This window comes from Gordionus sp. m RMFG-2023, chromosome 3 (genome assembly GCF_954871325.1).
Source record: "Gordionus sp. m RMFG-2023 chromosome 3, tfGorSpeb1-WG-v2, whole genome shotgun sequence".
NCBI lineage: Eukaryota > Metazoa > Nematomorpha > Gordioida > Chordodea > Parachordodidae > Gordionus > Gordionus sp. m RMFG-2023.
The window spans coordinates 5,492,625-5,512,885 of record NC_088777.1 but is presented as its reverse complement, the minus strand read 5'-3'; the positions used below and the strand labels follow the sequence as shown (position 1 = coordinate 5,512,885).

General features: G+C 31.0%; 1 protein-coding gene across 2 annotated transcripts in view; it reads right to left on the bottom strand.

Moving 5' to 3' along the window:
- The window catches only part of LOC135927280 (endothelin-converting enzyme homolog), a 34,699-nt gene extending 16,946 nt beyond the window's left edge, over window positions 1-17,753 (bottom strand). The window contains exons 1-7 of one of the 2 annotated variants that reach the window (XM_065463235.1): window positions 16,803-17,753; window positions 13,693-13,776; window positions 12,495-12,695; window positions 9,840-10,067; window positions 7,359-7,514; window positions 796-1,074; window positions 134-369 (exon numbers count right to left, since the gene is read on the bottom strand). In XM_065463235.1, the coding sequence (XP_065319307.1) occupies window positions 134-369; window positions 796-1,074; window positions 7,359-7,514; window positions 9,840-10,067; window positions 12,495-12,695; window positions 13,693-13,776; window positions 16,803-17,613 (1,995 nt within the window). In that variant the 5' untranslated portion in view covers window positions 17,614-17,753. The remainder of the gene's footprint in view (window positions 1-133; window positions 370-795; window positions 1,075-7,358; window positions 7,515-9,839; window positions 10,068-12,494; window positions 12,696-13,692; window positions 13,777-16,802) is intronic. The other variant, XM_065463236.1, reaches the window with a different exon arrangement.
- Between the last annotated feature and the right edge of the window lie 2,508 nt (window positions 17,754-20,261).

Genomic DNA, 20,261 nt, shown 5'->3' with positions numbered 1-20,261 from the left:
CGCAGCTGTTTTTATTGATGTACACCTTTATGAATGCATCTTCAGTCTAGGTATTATTATATGTCATTGTTAACGGTAGAATATCAAATTGAACAGACTACTATTTATTTTTGCACGTGGTTAGGTTATTTACGTTAGCTATGGTAGTTTCGAAGGTGAGAACGTTCGCCATGCTTCTAGTGATGAGTCTGTAGTAGTCAGCGTACGCCGACCGAGCAAATATCGTATTATTGCTAGAATCGTGAGGGGCATTGTTAAGCTGCTTGCGATCGGCGTTAGGCGGGAGGGAATCGTCGCCGTTTTCTAATTCCTCGAAAATCTCCCTTTCCAGGTTCATCATGACCAAGCTCTCCGAGAATTTCGACACGGCTTTTAAAGGGTGACGAGGGAAAAAATTATTTTTAAATAAAGAATGCTTACGTCTAATATTTATAATAGTATACATTATAATTTCATTCATTTCTTTCTCTTCTTTCTTTCTTTCTTTCTTATTTCTCTTTGAAGTGTTTGGCAAATATTTTATAAGAGGTAGTATTTTTTTAATATATATATAAATTAATTGAGAAATTAATGAAAATGTAGATAATATATCCGAAAAAAAAATTATTTTAAAAAATGAGCAAAATGATTTTCATCAATAAAAAAACAAATATTAAAAACGTTTTTCCTGGGGGATTTAAAGATAAAATAATTTATAGTTCCTGACATAATTCCAGGTAATAGGCTTAAACTTTAAAAAAAGATCTCCCCCCCCCCTCAATAACACCAACCGCGAAAAGAATTCCTTAAACTTACCCATATCCTCCTGAGCGAACTTATCGGATGAGCTCAAATGGTGGGCGCGAATTAGAGGCGGGTTGATCTTGAGGTTATTCTCCCCTTTTTTTCGGAAGGGGCCGGACATGAGCCTGCTTTGAAGCAACGATCTGAGCTGCCGATTTTGTTGTTGTTCCAATTTATCGCCCAACAAAAGGCCCACGCCTATCATGTACTTGAAGTAGGCCGTCAGAATTTCCTTGTTTTCCGGCAAGGACATGTTAAGGTAATAATCGCGTTTAGGAAGGCTGATTCTTCCTAAAAAATTATATATGTATATATTAGCCTTTCTTTCTTTATTTCTTATATATATATTAATTTAAACCGCTAACCGAATTTTGCGGAACATCACGTGACCAAGTTTTACCTATGATCATAAATATAGAACTAACGCCATAATACATTTGTTTGACAAATGATTTAAGATGGATCTACACTCAATGTGATCAAAAAAGAAGGGGTCTTCGAGTCCTTCCTAATCCTAACAAAATAAGGGTTTGGATATTTTCAAAGTTCTAATGGCTAGAAACTTTCAACTTAATTTCAAAGTTCTAATGGCTAGAAACTTTCAACTTGGTATTTCTTATTATTTTAAAATACAAAGTCTTTATTTTTATTTTTTTTACCTTTTCAAAACAAATGATTTTACAATATAACGTCTTTATTTTCTTGTTTCAAAGGAAATTTTTTTAAAAAAATATATATTATAATAATAATGACAATTTTTTAACCTTTTTCAGGTTTTTATATCTGATTATTATTATTTTTTTATAATAAATATTAAAAATATTTATAATAATGGTCACGATGAGTTCGCGAAACTTTAACAAAAAAATATTAAAAACAAAACTCCAAAAAAAATATTTCATGACTCACACAAAAAAAAATAATATTAATTATGATTAATAAATAAAAATATTTACAAACCTTTGAACACAAAAAAAAGTTGTTTTACAAAGACGAAAAAGGGGGGGGGGGGGTCGTAAATAAAAATAAAAAGTAATCATCTATTTATTCTACACATGTTCACATAAATAAAAAAATACTATGATGTTAAATATTTTAAAAGTTTTATTCCATATATTAATATCGAATTTTAATTATTCTCGAAATTCTATTAAGGAAAATGATAAAAAAAAAATTGTTTTATTATAAAAAAAAATTGTAATATTTATTCGGGTCCCATCACATCCTCCAACAACTCTTGAATCTCAGAAGGTGACAAATCGACCATAGGCCACTCCTCAGCGTAATAGGCCCTGGGACTCGCCTCCGCCGTTTCTTCTCGTAACGGCTCTATAATCGCCACCGGTCGCCCCGTCGCAGTTATGGATTGATCCTGTTGTGGTATTACCCCTATCGTTAAAGGCGGCAAAATGGTCCTAACTGGCCGGGCGTCGCTCCTTCCCGGGCTTCGGCTTCTGGGGCGCGTCGTTTCCCTATTATCATTCGAGTTTTGCCTACGATTTGGCCCACGGGGGCACCGCATCTGCAAATGATTAGGCGAACCACATAAGAAACAAGAGCGTCTCCTCCTTGGGCGCGTGCTGAGGTGCCGGGGCTCCGGTAACTCGGAGTGATCTCGATTATTCGTTATTATCCCGGATACTCCCCTTTGGACCGGGGGAGATCTAGCTACTCTGTTCCGGCGTATTGGAGGCGATCGGTCTACTATGTTTCGGCAAATCGAAGGCGAGATTGGGCGCCCATCCTCAATATCATATCCTCGGAAAATACTTATTCTAATGGTTAAATTCTCCCAATAGATACAACAATGTCTACCAGACATTATTTTTTTCAAGAAAAAAAAGTATAATAAAAAAAATTAATAACAGTTTTTTACTCACTTTTCTTTTGGGCCAAAATGAATAAATACAGGAAAAATTTTCTTTAACAAAATTAACAATTATACAAAAAGAAAAATTATAATTTTGCATTTATATTCCCCTTTTAAAGCCCAATTATTGGAACCTTCCTTGTTTTGCGTCTCGCTTCCAACTGTCATTGTAGAAATCTTTTTCGTGTTTCAGTCCAACTTGGAACCATTTTTTATTTGTTTCCTAGCCCAATTGTTACTCCTTTCTATTCCATTCTCCAACTATATATAAATTTTATTTCCAACTTTTGATTTATGACTCCGACATCTCCCAAAATTATCCTTTACTTTAATTTATTACTTTGGTTAACATACCCAACATTTTTAACTTTTTGGTGCATTATTTATTGGCACTCTAACTAAGTGTGATTTAATCCCGGAATTGCGGAGGTATTACTATCTGGAGTTAATTATCACTATTGGTAATATTATTTTCTATGTACTTTAACTCGAGAATCATGAAAGTTTTTTATTATACTTTTTTTTCTTGAAAAAAAGAATGTCGGGTAGACATCGTTGTATCTATTGGGAGAATTTAACCATTAGAATAAGTATTTTCCGAGGATATGATATTGAGGATGGGCGCCCAATCTCGCCTTCGATTTGCCGAAACATAGTAGACCGATCGCCTCCAATACGCCGGAACAGAGTAGCTAGATCTCCCCCGGTCCAAAGGGGAGTATCCGGGATAATAACGAATAATCGAGATCACTCCGAGTTACCGGAGCCCCGGCACCTCAGCACGCGCCCAAGGAGGAGACGCTCTTGTTTCTTATGTGGTTCGCCTAATCATTTGCAGATGCGGTGCCCCCGTGGGCCAAATCGTAGGCAAAACTCGAATGATAATAGGGAAACGACGCGCCCCAGAAGCCGAAGCCCGGGAAGGAGCGACGCCCGGTCAGTTAGGACCATTTTGCCGCCTTTAACGATAGGGGTAATACCACAACAGGATCAATCCATAACTGCGACGGGGCGACCGGTGGCGATTATAGAGCCGTTACGAGAAGAAACGGCGGAGGCGAGTCCCAGGGCCTATTACACTGAGGAGTGGCCTATGGTCGATTTGTCACCTTCTGAGATTCAAGAGTTGTTGGAGGATGTGATGGGACCCGAATAAATATTACAATTTTTTTTTATAATAAAACAATTTTTTTTTTATCATTTTCCTTAATAGAATTTCGAGAATAATTAAAATTCGATATTAATATATGGAATAAAACTTTTAAAATATTTAACATCATAGTATTTTTTTATTTATGTGAACATGTGTAGAATAATAGATGATTACTTTTTATTTTTTATTTACGACCCCCCCCCCCTTTTTCGTCTTTGTAAAACAACTTTTTTTTTGTGTTCAAAGGTTTTTATTTAATGGGGGCGTGTTGTAAATATTTTTATTTATTAATCATAATTAATATTATTTTTTTTTTGTGTGAGTCATGAAATATTTTTTTTGGAGTTTTGTTTTTAATATTTTTTTTTAAAGTTTCGCGAACTCATCGTGACCATTATTATAAATATTTTTAATATTTATTATAAAAAAAAAACAATAATCAGATATAAAAACCTGAAAAAGGTTAAAAAATTGTCATTATTATTATAATATATATTTTTTTAAAAAAATTTCCTTTGAAACAAGAAAATAAAGACGTTATATTGTAAAATCATTTGTTTTGAAAAGGTAAAAAAAAAATAAAGACTTTGTATTTTAAAATAATAAGAACTACCAAGTTGAAAGTTTCTAGCCATTAGAACTTTGAAATTAAGTTGAAAGTTTCTAGCCATTAGAACTTTGAAATTGGAAGTTCTAATGGCTAGAAACTTTCAACTTGGTAGTTCTTATTATTTTAAAATACAAAGTCTTTATTTTTTTTTTACCTTTTCAAAACAAATGATTTTACAATATAACGTCTTTATTTTCTTGTTTCAAAGGAAATTTTTTTAAAAAAATATATATTATAATAATAATGACAATTTTTTAACCTTTTTCAGGTTTTTATATCTGATTATTATTATTTTTTTATAATAAATATTAAAAATATTTATAATAATGGTCACGATGAGTTCGCTAAACTTTATAAAAAAAATATTAAAAACAAAACTCCAAAAAAAATATTTCATGACTCACACAAAAAAATAATAATATTAATTATGATTAATAAATAAAAATATTTACAACAGATATAATTTAAACTTTATTATAAAAATCTAATACATATTTTTCAAAGATTTATGGTATAACTGGAGTTATCCGAAAATAAAATGGTTAACAAAACAAAACCCTTACCTGAGTTAGGTCTTGATAATCATTGACCAATTATCTCAAATTTATAAGATTGTTATTTTGAGACATACTGGAATGTATTTTTAAACGAAATTCTACCTTTAAATTCAAAAAACGCGCTAATTCCCAATATGTGTAATATATACCTACAGTTATCAATTTAAAGATATTACGCATATTGCCTGATACGAGCAGTGCCCGATAACACACATTTACTAACCTACAGCTTATTTAAATATTTTTTCCATCAAAATTTTATCGTTATAAAATTACTGTATATTTACTAACAACATTTAAATATAAACTTATTATATTTAAAATTATTAATGATATATATGATTTAAGATATGTAAACTTTATTCAAAATTTCCGTCCTACTATTGCTATATTAAAAAAAGTGTTATACATTTATCTAACAGTACCTTTCGTTGTGGCATTGAATTAATAAGATTCTGGCACACATTCTGAGACTTCTGTCGCCATAAACTCAGATTTATTATTCAAAGAAAATCCTTAATCTGAATGCGACGATATGATTTCTAAGCTCTCGTTTGAGTAAATCTCAAAATGTTTTCAATTGTATTCGGGTGAATGAAAAGATTGATATTATGCTCCTTGCAACGATTTTATAGATTTCGCGATATGACAAGGATCTTAATCTTTCTGGAAGATGTAATGTTTCATATTCTAATAACTAAATTGATGGAATGTGTAAGTCCGTTGAGGATATCTTGATATTTGGAGCATTTTATTTATAAAGAAAATATATTCGTTTAGATTGCCAATAGCAATACTTTCTGAAAGCTTATATGTTCTTTAAGCAATCAGGGTGAAATCTTTCTGTCTAGGTTCTTAAAACCGTATTTCTTACAGACCCAAAACTCAAATTTTAATTCGTCGCTACATATTGTGTTCTTCCATTACTCAGTCCAATTAAAAATTTTTTTCCTTCATTTGTAATTTTGTTGAAGATGGTTTCTTCTTAGACAGAATGAAATAGTATGATACAAACAATCTTATGGAAGGAATGTCCTAATGAAGGTAGCCTTCATTGATAAGTTGATATAAAACTTATTTCCCAGAGTAATCTCATCAAATCCTATTTTTGAAGAAGTGACAAGCTGATTTTTGGGGAATAATTTCTTAGAATTTGAATAGGCTCACAAACCATAGTATTTTTTACATTTTGGTAGTAAATCTCTAATGTTAGATCGGTTTATGGCTAATTGATTATATATCCTCCTCCCAGAATTTCTCCTCTTATATGAGATGATAATAATCTCTGGAATCTTCTACTCTACCCATTTGAAAAAAAAAACTAAAAAAAATTGTAAAAAAGCAGACGATAGTTAAAAAATTTTTTTAAATTGGATAGATAAATTAAGATGGGAGAACATGTTGGAGATCTTGGCGAAGTGGGAGGATATTTATGCATAAGTGAATATTTTTCTTTGATCGTAATTGCACAATAAATATAAATTAATATATAAAGGAATTGAATATAAAAAAAATTTACTTTAAAGGAAACATATAGGCTATCTATAAATCAATATAATTATATTAAAATACAGTAGAAATGATATAATACAAAATAAAAAATTTGTTTTATTGAAAATAAGATAAATAATCAAAATCAAATGTATCAAAAATTTTCATCGTTTGGCATGAGGTTACTCATGAAGCTGGTGTAATGAAGAAGCTTTCATGGGCTTCATCCGTGAGTTTGTGCATGTGGGAGCCCTTAGTTTCTTAAAAAACGATATGGCGAGTTTCCCAAAAGTTGCAACAGTTGGTGGAAATAATAAAGGATCAATAGGTGGTCATCCGAAATTTCGGAATATTTTGCTATTTCCAAATGCTCCCTTTTCTCATGAATGCCGAAGGTTTGGTTGAAGGCATTCCCAAAACCATGAATTGGCCTCTCTTTCATGGAATTTGAGAAATTCCATGGACACACAGACCTGAAGAGATGGGAATGTTAGAATAGACGGTCAGTATTTAAAAGTAGATATCAGTGCTCGTAGAATTATTGAGTTACATAAATTGTGTACAAGACTTTCAAATTTTTTAAAAGATTAATAATTATTTCTCAATTATGAAAACTAATATAAAAAATCATGGGTGATCGCATACCAATGAAATGGGTTGGTATATATATATATATATTATATAATTTATATATATAATGAACTAATTGTCAGTATTTTTTTAGGGTAAGTTTGGAATTATATCAACTACTTAAAGTTACCACTTTTAAGGGGGGTCTTTGATTAATGACTAGAAACAATTTTAATAATTTATTGGGAATCTACTGTGGTAACTTTCTGGAGGTCACATTTGGAGTGTCTTTTTTTTTACTGTATAAATAATTATGATCGCTACCCATATCTAAATACAAAGCGTTGTTGGATGAATTTTTATCATCGTCTGAAACGTATACCGAGAAGAGTAGGCTGATATCGAGTTCCATCGAAATTCTTTCCATCCGGTCCTGAAAATCCCAATCCTTTGGAAGCAATTTCCTCAAAAGTTTGCTGTCTAATTTAAGAAATAATGTGTAATAAACAAGATATAATATTGCTGTAATGTACTCATAAACTTATATTAATATAGACTGCTTCAACGATTAAAAAATAATAATGGCCATTTGCAAAAGAACAACCTTTATTTTAATGTCCATGTTTATAATGATTTTAAGGTTAAATATTTAATGTATTTGTGTAAATTTAAGTCTACGAATGTACTGCAACACTTTTTTCTAAAAAAAAAAGTCAGGTGATGGAAAATTTTCATAACGCATCCGGCTTTTTAGGCCTGATAATAATAAAACCAATATGGTATTTAAAATAAAAAAAAGGATAAAATTTGCATGGATCCTTAATAATTGCCCAAACCAGTCTGGCAAGATCTCTGACTTAAAAGGAATTATTTCCATTAGTGATCTATTTAGGCCTGATCCAAAATTATTTTCAAAAAAGATCACTAATTTCCATCTATATTTTATACCACTAAGGGACCCAAACCGTTATAACGGCTCGCGAAAAAAAAATAAAAAAGGTAAAGGTTAAGTTACGGTCACCTGCCTTAAATTTTAAAAGGTTCATATATGGTGGCTTTAGATAAATTAAAAAAGTTTTTTCGGGTTAAGAAATTCTTGTAATTATGTATACCAAATTTTGTCTTAAAAATAATAATATAAAAAAGACACACAAAAAGCGAGAAATTAATGTTTAATTGAGAATGAGGAAATAAATAATACGCACTATAGGTTATGTCCTAAATATGTTTATAAAATTGTCAAAATTTCAAAACTTTGGTAACTTTATCCAAACATATGCAAAATCTTCCATTAAACGTTTTGTAAATTCTTAAATATATAATTCGTACCAAATTATTCTTATACTTCCTATTTTGATTAACATAACTGCCCATTTCTTATTAGAATTTGAAATTATAAGCTAATTATTACTTACTTCTATTTCGTAAAAATTTCACAACTTTACCAACTTTAAGGTAAAATATATTAAATTTTTATAATTTCTCTAACTTTAAAAAATGAATGAACTTTCATAATTAAAAAAAAATGATTTGGTCACTAATTTATTTTTACATTTAAAAATAGCATTATTTCTCCTTTTTAGTTAAAGTTACGAAAGTTTATTAATTATATTATTGATATTTAGGACACATCCAATGAATATTTTAAGGTTTGTCAGTAAAAAATAATTTGGGCTCTGGAAAAACTCGGGGAACACCCTAATTTGACCATAGTTTTAACAATCAAATAGAAAGTTTAAAAAAAGTTTTGATAAATTAATAACTGTATAAGTTAGATAAAAGTCTTGATAGACTTGGCAACTGTCTAAGTTGAACAAAAATTTTGGTCACAATGGTACCCAAATTAGACAGGTTTGACTGTATCGGACATTTTCAACAGTCCAGTGAAAAATAAATCAGTTATTTATTTCTAAATAGAATTTTCGGATTGAATTCAAATCATTGGGGGAAAAAAAAGTCTGGAAAAGAATTGAACCTGAAAAAATAGGTCCGATGCAGAGTTGTGAAATTAAACGCCTAACGACAGTAAAACCTGCTTAATTTGGGCACAGTTTGAACCAAATCTCTGTTCCAACTTAAACAGTTTCCCATTATCGAGATACTTTATTTTACTTTCTAATAATAGTTTATAAGAATTTGATTGGGATTCAAAATTGGCCAAATTTGGGGAGTTTCCAGAATTAACAATAGCCTAAACTTGATAAGTTCTACAGCAGTATACATTAAATGAAAAAAATAATAATTAAAAATTAAAATAAATAGTGTTATTTATCAAAAAATTACAATTTTATAATATATAAGATAAGATAACAAAACGGGTTTAAACCGGTTCAGACAAAATATATAGGCTCGGTTCACCCCTTTTAGCAAATGCATATAAAAATTTGGTTACGGTTCAGAACATTAGTAAATCATTCCGTTATAACGGGTCGATTCACTCCCGAATCCCTGCTAAAACCTCCACACTTTGTATGCAATATTTTTATGATAAACGTCTTTCTAGTTGCACGAGATTCTGAGTAATATCTAACACTGAGCTATAAATTAATTTGGCGTCTCGTCCTAGTCATTCAAAAATTCCCGTGAAATTGGCTTACATATGCCCTAACTTAAGCAAATTTAAAAATTGAAATCAATATTATTGATGATCATAGCCCCAGACACGCCATATTAATTGATAAACAAGATCTTATAAATTATTAATATATTTCCCAAACAGATAGAATTAACAAAATATATCAAAAAAACAAAAAAAAAATGATTGATCATTTTGTTATGATTATATATATATATATATATATATACCTTCTTGTTTTTTAAGTTTGAGTTTATCGGGACTGCTCAGGTTGAAAGAAAAAGGTGTTATTGAGGGTTCGTTAAGAGCCGAAAAATTCCAGCCCCCGTATCGGGATAACAGATCTAATATGGGCTGAGCTCCCAACATTTCGATGGTATCGTTCTCGTCCAGACACGATTCATAATATATTTTGGCCTTAACTTCCGATTCGGATTCGTACGTTGTCTCTTTCCTCTCTTATTTTTGTATGAAGCGTAATAAATAAATAAAGGTCTTCTAAATACGGGAAGGGGAAGAGACGATGCGATTGCGTCACTGAAATTTTAGAAAGGAGGGGGAGGATATAGTCAAATATTTTATATTTTAGTCACCAATGGGAATCTCGTTCCACGGTCACTAACGCCTTGAAGGAAATCTTCGCAAAACGTGAGGCACACGCGTGATGAAATAAAATACGATAAACCGAATCTGAGGGGATCGCTTTTGACTGAAAAATAGGTTTAACCGTTTTTTGCAGGTTAAAACTTGGGTAAGGCCGGTTTTAATCACCTAAACTAGGTTTGGCCCATTTATGCTGCCAAAAAATTAAATTTAATCCTATATTTTTTGCTGGCTAAAAACGAGATTTAGCCGTTTTTGCCGGAGAAAAATTAGGTTCAGCCATTTTTGTGCAGGCTAAAAATGAAAATTTAGCCGTTCAATTAGTCAAAACTATATACGCAATAAGATGGAAACGTTTTTCATCTCAAAAACTTAGAAAAAAAAATCATCGCATTAAATTTATATGTCGATACACTCGAAACTCCGCAGTTTTAAGTTGCCATTTCCAGCTTAAAAAAAATTTTTTTTTGAATCATTTCGATTTTACTTTTTCTAACAATAAGATGATTTATCCTTCCTTAGAGATTCCATTGTGTTGTAAAAAAATTATTTTCGTTCAGGAAATAAAAATATTTTTCTTACATTCACATCACGTTGAAATTAATTAAACAAGTTATTTAATTTATAGTATCAAACTAAAAAAAAAATTTTTTTCAAATAAAAATTATTCTAAAAATTTTAATTAAAATGCTAATTGAAAAAAAAAATGAAGTGATAAATAATCCAATGTTCCCCTGTGGAATATTTGTGCGACATCTTTCTTTCTTTCTTTCTTTTAACATTTTAAATTGATTACCACGAGGCTACTCTTTATACAAAAGGGAATGGTAATGTAATTAAAACAGAAAGGGGTTACTTAAAACGGGGTATCATATACCTTACCCGCCAAAAAATCATCATGAGTCATCATCTCCTCGCTCATATTTTTAAATCGATAGTTAAAACTTAAACAAAATAATTTTTTTTTATCCTAAAGGATTTCCGATCTTCTAACTTGCGATAACAAGCGACTTTAAAAAAATTTAGGAACAATCGCGTGATTATGGTGCAAACATTCGGGAATATTTCGCGCATAAAATTTATATATTTTATTAAAGGAATTAAAATAAATACTTTTTATAACGGGGATTTTATAATGTAATCATAATAGATATGATTACTAAGTGTTCTCTAAATATTTTGATTTTGATCGAAGATAATGCAGTTAAAAAATTATATATCGATTTCGATTTACTTCCGCCATATATTTTTCTTTACATATTTTATTTATGTATTTATCTCAAACAAACAAAGGATCGTTAATTTGATCAAGGTCTTAAAAACGTTTTCAAGTTATTTTTTTTTCAAAATGGAGAATAATGATTTTTTTTAAAAAAAAACCTTCATCTATGGATTTATAAAAATGAAAGGGCGTATTTCTTATATATATCTAATAGCGCGCATAAATTTAAAATGGCGTCACGCCAATTGGTAAAATTACCGTTTGGCGTTAGCAACCATTTTGAAAAAAAAATGAGAATTTTTATTCTTCATTTTGTAATATTATATAAAATGTGAGAAGAAAAAAATAACTTGCTTACAATCTTAAAATGGAATATTTTAGAGATTTAAAAGAAGTAGAAAGGCAGACGATAATATAATTTTTGAAAAACAAATCGTCACGTATTTTTTTTAATTAAAAAAAATTTAAGGTAAAACGCGAACGCTCTTTTAAAGTTCAAAGAGAATTCCCGCTTAAGGCGTTGGAAATTAAGAAGAAGCTCAAAAACAACCATCAGTTCAGTATTGATAAACTTCTGAAATATCAAAGACTTAAAACAAACTTGCTGATTTAGCATTCACCTGATAAAGTAAATACTAAAATTTTACAAAAAAACTTTAAAAAACAGTTCCTTCCTCACAGGCTACTACTTCCGCAAAATGTTTGAATGAACACCGCCTCGCCCCCCCCCCTTAACCTGGATTTAGGAATCATAAACAATGCCCCTTTATACCTGTTCGATTAAAGAAAACAAAACAAAGGCCTTTTATATTAAAATAATTATGACTAGTGTTGTTAAACGGATAGAATTTTAGGCGTTTAAAAGGGGGCTATCTCAATTGCAAGTCTGATGATTTTGCACATAGATGGCCACAAATGTTTGGACATCTATTAGCAAAGATCTCTAGACTTAGCCAATATTTTTCTGGCTAAAATATAAAATTAGCCATTTTTTAAAAATCAGCTCAAAACACTAATTATCACCTCCTTCAAATTTGGGGTCTTTTTATAAAAAATGTACCTAATATTTTGCGGAGGATGTACTGGTTCTTTTGGAATAAAGCTTGAAAATTGTTCCACGTGGATTGTCCGTCGGGTATGTTGTTGTCCTGGACCCACCCACCGCAGGCGTAATTATAAAAATCGTGGCAGGGATCAACGGAAAGATTCATGGAATTGAGTAATCTGGCGGATATGGTGATGCAGTCGGGGCTGATACAATCTTTGAGCGAAATATTATATTTTTGAAAAAAAAGGAATAAGTATTATTTAGTGAAACCATACAATACTACCTGGACTGCTGACGCATTTATTTTAGTTTGTATAAATACAAATCAACTGGATGACAGGCCATTTTGGTTTTCATATTTTTAAAAAATAAATTATCATTATAAAAACTTTTATATATGAGAAACCAAAATGGCGTGTCTCTAGCTGATCTGTATTCAACGGGGCTTCAAGTTGCATTCTAAATGAATCAGTCTTGCTAAGTATTATGCCATTGAATAAACTAAAAGATACAAATTATGGAAGATTATATGGCTCCAATTGTTCAGGCCAAGATTTTAGGATCAACCGCACCCACTGTAGGCGGAAAGAATACAAAAATCTTATAATTTGGGATTTTTTATTATGGTGGACCTGCCTAACTTGAAGTCTGTAAGCCCCTTTCTTTGTAATACATAATTAATGCTGCATTTGGAGTAAGCGCGATATAATCATCGATGAAAATTAATCGCTGCGTAATTTACAGAAGCAAGGCAATAATGTATGATTCATAAATACGGAGCGAAATAAAGAAATAGACGCATATTTCAAAGGGTATTAATGCGTGATGAATCAGCTGTGATTTCGCTAACGATTAATTTCGCATCTCTCGAGTAAGTGGCACTTTTGATTAATATTTTGTTAAATATCAAATAAAGAAGGAAGGAAAGAGAAAGAAAGGAAAGATAGAAAGAAAAAAAGATAGAAAGAAAGAAAGAAAGAAATAAATAAAGAAAGAAAGAAAGAAAGAAAGAAAGAAAGAAAGAAAGAAAGAAAGAAAGAAAGAAAGAAAGAAAGAAAGAAAGAAAGAAAGAAAGAAAGAAAGAAAGAAAGAAAGAAAGAAAGAAAGAAAGAAAGAAAGAAAGAAAGAAAGAAAAAAAAGAAATTATTAAATCATTTTTTGTTATGTAAAAAAAAACTGCGGATAAATTAATTTAGCTTTTTTGGTAAACCTTCCAATAACTTCCCGTTTGAATCAGGTTTAATTTCTGCGGAAGGCGTTTTCTTATCTTGAGGCAAATGAGTAGTACCATTCGCTGTAATAAAACAAACACATTTCGATATGATATATAAATTTTGTATGCTAAATATCGATGATCTTATTTTCATAAATAGGTTTTAGAGAAAAAGAAATACCGATATGAAGTATTGACCAATATTATCATGTAATAGATATAACATAATTTAACAATAAAATATATGTATTACATATTCAAAATATTTCGAAATTTTTGCAATTGGGGTCATTTACAAAAAAAATTAAAATCGATATCGTATCAACATGTGCGTTTTATGAATGCTCAAGATAATTCTTATTAAAGATGTCCAACAAAGCTGGTAAATTAATTATGTCCTCTCAAACCTACCCAGTAAAATCTTAAAATTTTCAGCTAACGGGTCATTCATGGCCTTTTTTGCAGAACATTTCTATAGCTGATTTTAAAATAACAAAATCATCGGTAAATTAAATCTTTTCACTGCCATACTCATCTTGACAATGAGAGATTGAGATGATTGATTCTCTTCAATATTTGTATCAAAAATTAATAATGCATCACCATCACCTAATATTGGTATTTTCAAAACCTCTTCCTGCGGAATGTAGTGAGGATCATGATCTGGATGATTATCTTCATTCATATCAATTTTGAACCACAAGATGCTACTTGTGGTTGTAGCAATGTATATAAGGCACTTTTTTTATTAATTTTTTTTTGAAGCAGGGTGTGTACTCTCCTGCATTTCGGCCAGACATGATATTTGTACCATCAAATGCCTGGCTTATTATATTCGATGAATTAATATTTAATTCATTAATTATTAAAATAAATTAATAATGCATATTAAATTTTCTTGGATTTCTCCATAAAAAATAAGATAAAAAGGCATCTCAATACTTGTGTATCCCAAGTGATGAATTTGGATAAAAGAGATACAGGAATTGGAAAAATGCGTTAGCTGCAAAGATGGACTGTTAAAAGATGAAAGAAAGCTCATTTCAATTCAATGTTTGTTCAAATTAAATTATATTTGACTTAAAGTTTGCATCATTCATATTTTTGAATCCCAAAATCCCTTCCGCATTCACGTGGTTTCAACATGAACTAGCCGGGAGAGGGTGGGGAGGTGCAATTTGCTCCCCTTATATCATTAATGGGTTGGTGAGTTTTAAATAATTCCGGGGGTTAAAATATCGAAGTTCTTACCGGCTTGATTTTTAAAAACGGCTGATCCAATATTTTAACCCAAAAAAATATATGTAATCCTCAAGATTTCATTAATAAATATCCAAACCTTCCTACCTTCTATATGTAAGATCTCTAAGCTCCCGTGATGAGTTATGGCTAAAAAATTGGGGCCTAGCTGTTTTTAAAATATCAAGCCGTTTAATAACTTAGCTAGATTTATATTTCTTCTTTCCACTGTATTAACAAAGAAATATTTTTAAACAAAATATATATTATCATTATCTATCTATCTATCTATCTATCTATTGAAAATGATGTGCTGCCTGGTGGAGTAAAATGTTCCCATTATTTTTTTTTGGTAATAAATCCATTTAATTTCTTCGTTCACGTGATTTATCCGAAATTTGAACCTGATGAACCAATTTCGGAGTTCCAAAAAATAAATAAATAAGGAATTCGAGAAAAAGGGAAGAATATTATAAATGGGAATCAAATTTTAAAAAAAAAAACTCCTTTCCAAATATATATTTTGCTTTTGCGATCGATAAAAAAAAAGAAGAAAGTTTTGAAAAAGAAATAAAAAATATATTTAAGAAACAATAAACCTCATTTTATTTTTAAAAGGAATACGGATGGAACACAACACGTATTAAAAAAGAAAAAGCATTAACCTATATGAAGAAAAAGTTACACGAGGTTGTTTCGAGATAGAGAAAGATTATTGTAAATATAAAAATGTTGTTAACACAAAATACTAATCGCCAGTAGCTTTAAAACAATGATGCTGTGAATTAGTGTTGTTAAACGGTTCGATTTGAGCCGATATTTAAAAACCAACAAACTCAATATTTTATCCAGAATAATATTACGCCATGCTGAAGATCTTGCTCGTAGATGGCACAACTGTTTGTGGACATCTATTAGCGAAATCGCGAGATTTAAACCATATTTCCGGATACAATAATGATTTAGCCGTTTAACAACACTAATGCGGACAATACAATTGGTCCCCCTAAGGCGCAGGCCTGTTCACCTGCGCCATTGTCCGCTATCCTAGTTGTCTTTGCTTTCCATCGACTCTAACGTTTTGATTAACGTTCATCGTTTCACTATTTTGTTTAAAATTGCGGGGCATCTTGAGAGGGCAATAAAAGATATGATCATAAAAGTAAATGACACAATTTTGATACCGGTTTCTTTTTCTTCGTAAAATATCTAATTATCGGGTCTCTACGCACGAGTACACATCAAAAATTTTAAAAAAAAAACGTCAAAAACCATCGCACGATTTATTCCTTATGTTAAATTCGAAGCAGTCCGTAGCTAGTGTTGCGTAATGGGCTAATTTTAGCCGATGCCAAAATGGCTCAGCTGGCTAAAACTAATTGATCAGAAATTAGGCATCGGAGCTTGGATAATAGTTCGTCAGCGTTATGTAAGAAATATGAATGCACTAATAATTTTAAGTATAATAATTAAGGTTAGGCGTATCTTACGTAATGCTGACAGAAAATTAGCCGCGGACTCCTTAGCCGATGCATAATTCGTGACTAATTAGTTTTAGCCAATTTTTTCTTTCTGTCTTACTTTCTTTCAGGCTAAGTCTAATTAGGTAGGCAAAGTTTTTAACCAATTACGCAACTAATCATAGCTAGCTTTTATTCTTGCAACTTCTTAATCTTCTAAGCACTTAAGAAGAATTTGGAAGGTCACTTTTAATCAGCTGATATTTTTTTAAAAAAAAGTTTTTCCCGCTGTATTAAAAACGATTTTGAACGCTCTCTGGTGATTTATATTAAATACCAACTTTTATAAAAAGCGCAAATATAGTAAATTTCTATAAAAATTTTAATAGTTATAATCTGTATTTGTACCTGTGATTAGATCGAGTCGGTTCAATAATTTCCCGTACCTTTGATTTCCGGCTTTGATGACGAAACTTAGGACCATAATCACGAAAAGGGAGGAAAGGAGCAAACTCAGAAACGCTCGTTCCAACTTAGACCTCCGGTTCCAAAAGTTCTTGAAGAGATAAATGGGATGAGCCAATAGTCCCAAGAGTCCCGCCTTGTTATAATAGTTACGATCTTCCAACGAATAAATTTTATCGGCCCGTCGGTTGATGTTAGAGGCGTTCGCGAGAGAAGGAGGCATTTTGATTGGTTGTTGAGCCGTTTTGGGCTTCTGGGGAGGGTCAGAGTAAGGGTTTTTCTGTTGGTCGTAATTCAGTGACGTGAAGTTGGTCAAGTTACTGTGATGTGGCGATGTGGTGGCGTTGAACTTAGCACCGTTGGTAAAGTCATTGTCATAGTTGATATTATTGTAGTAGTCCATGTTATTCAAATCGGGTGCCTTGTAGTCTTTATCGAACGGATATTGATCCCGGTCCGTGTAGGGATGATAACCGTACCCAGAACCGTCTTTGAAGCCCAGGGTGTAGTCTTTGTTATCGATCAAAGGGGTAAATCGATCCATATTTCCGGTGCCCGTCAACGAAGGAGGAAGGGGCGGGGGAGGGTTGAAGGTAAAATCGGGAAGAGTCTCGGTCCCCTCGTAATAGACGGCGCCCGATCCGTTATCCTCGGGGAGTAAAGGATGCCGGGTTATGTTGGGATCATCCACAGCAAAATCGGGCAGCTGCTCATTGGAAGGAGTTTTTTCGTATTTGTGATTAGATGTGATCATTTAATCATTTTGTTTAATTAACAATAATTTTAAAGAAAATTAGGTGTGTTGTTTGCCTTTTGTATTAAGTGTACTCAATATTTATTTATCCTTTCCGATTATGGTGTTAATAAGGATATTTTGCATTTGATTTTAAGATAGCATATAGTCGGTAGGTAGCATGAGCGTTAAAAAAAATGATGTTTGAACGTTTAAATCGATCAATTTTAGCCTTTAATATTTGAATTTTCAGGTCGTTTATAATCAACAATGGCGATGTCGTATTTTAAAAAAAAATTTTTAGTATAAAATGGCGAAATTATCGCGCGGAAGAATTTTTTTTAAAAAAAGATGGAAATCACAGATGTAAATACGGATGAAATATATTATTGCACTATTGTTCTTCTCTCTTCTTCTATGTTTAATTTATTGCCCCTATTTTATACGAGATCTGCGTGACGAAACCCTAAAGAAATAGGGAGCTTTTATAATATATAAGCTGATCCGTGCGATGAAAAAAAATAAATAATAATATCGATTCTCCTGTGCTTAGTTTGAATTGTGACTCTCTAGACACATAACTAAAAAATTATAAAAAAAAAGTAATAAATATATATTTTTTTTAAATTTCTATATTACGACTCCTCATTCACAGTTAGCGCCAATTTGTGATCGAGAATATAAAATTAATGGCATATTTTATTATAATTTCGCAGCGAATTCGCGGTAACTAAGAAATGAGGGGTTAGGGTAACCTAGGGAATACATGATTTTTCCGAAAACGAATTCCAAATGTATAAGAGGTATTCCTTAACCCCGTGAATTCCAGACAATATAGCCTTGAACCCTTGAAGTACTTTTAATTTTTTTTAACATTTATAATAATAATAGATTAAACATATAAATTTTTTATAACAAAATATGCAAAAATTTAGTTTACTATTAAATTGATAAAAAATACCATTCTGGAAAACATCTGATCTTTCGACAACAAAAATTTATAAGAAGAAAAAAAGTCTTTTCGCTACATTTTTTCAAAAACACTCCTTTTTAAAGGGTAGCGGGAGCTAGCTCCTTTTAGGGCTGGAGTGGAGGAGCGCCGCTCCACCTTTCCTTTAAATTTAATGTATAAAATTAAATTATTTTTTAAATATTAATAATATTTATTAATTAAAAATAAAAATGAAATTTTATTTAATTTAAATTTATCCATAAAATGTTTAGCCGAGTTTTATATTGGTTTTTCATCTAATCATTAAATATTAAACATCAAGTTTTTCTTTTTATATTGAAAATTTTTTTAGAAAATCTTGTAAGTTATATTAATATATTCATTTTATAGATATATAATAAAAAATAGTTTTAGATATTATGGATTTAGAGATCATAGATGAAGAAATCGAATTTTCATTTCCATCATACAAAAAATATTTTAAACTTTTAAAAGATGTTGATCCAAATGATCAAAAAATTTAAGGGCACAATGTCTTGTGTGTTTAAATAAAACTATTTAATTTTCAAAAGTGAGCAGCTTCAATCTAAAAAAGCATCTAAAAGTAAAAAATCTTTCTTTTAAATACAAATTTATTTGGAAGATTTTTTTGGATTCCATGAAATTGATCATCAGGAAGATAATATATTAAACAAATATTTTTTAAATAATGATACCAAAATTACTATTTTTGATAAATTCCCTGAATTAAAAAATATCTTTATAAAATACAATACCCCGCTTCCCCTTAGTGCTCCTGTTTAGTGCCTATTTAGCATTGCAAAACAGGTCTTAGGGGAGAGGCGTGGATGTTTGTTAGATTCTAATTTAAAAAATTTATTACTTTTAAAAGCTAATAAAAGGTTATAAATATTTTGATAGATCATTTAATATAAATAAAGCTTTTTGATAAAAAAAAATATGATTTTGTTTCGTATACCTTCTAAAAAAATTGAAAATCAAAGGAGCGGCTATGGAGTGGCACTCCATTACTTGGAGCAGGAGCTAGCTCCTTTTAAAAATGTAGTAGCGGGAGCGGGAGCGGGAGCGGGGCGGGAGCGGGAGCGGGAGCGGGGCGGGAGCGGGAGTTAGCTACTTTTGAGTGAGAAGGTAGGAGTGAAAGCGGGAACGGGAGCTAGGTATTTTTAAACTGAATAAAATCAATAAATTATAACTACAGTTTTTAGTAACCACCTCCCCCTTCCCCATTTTAGTGCTAAAAATCTAAGGCTATATCCTTACCAATGACATGTAATAATACCTAGACTGAAGACGCATTCATTAAAAGTGTACATCAATGAAAACAGCTGGGGACCATATTTTGATTACCCATATATTAAAAATTTTAAACGAGAGGCCAATTTATTCCTATGTCTGACGTAAACTTTATTAAAGAATTACCTGATCATCGAGATAATAAGGAAGTAAGTTATCAATTGCATGAGATGTGAATAATAACTATATGGATTACTAAAATGGCGGGTCCAGCTGATTTGCAATCAACGACGCCTTAAAATGCATTATTATGACTTCATCGTTAGTCTAGGTATTATTATGTCGTTGCATAACCCTCTAGATTTCGCTAACAGATGTCCAAACCTTTGTTATGACCAAAATCTTCGGGCTTAAGTATTATTTTTCTGGATAAATTATCGAGTTAGCCATTTTTTAAGAATCG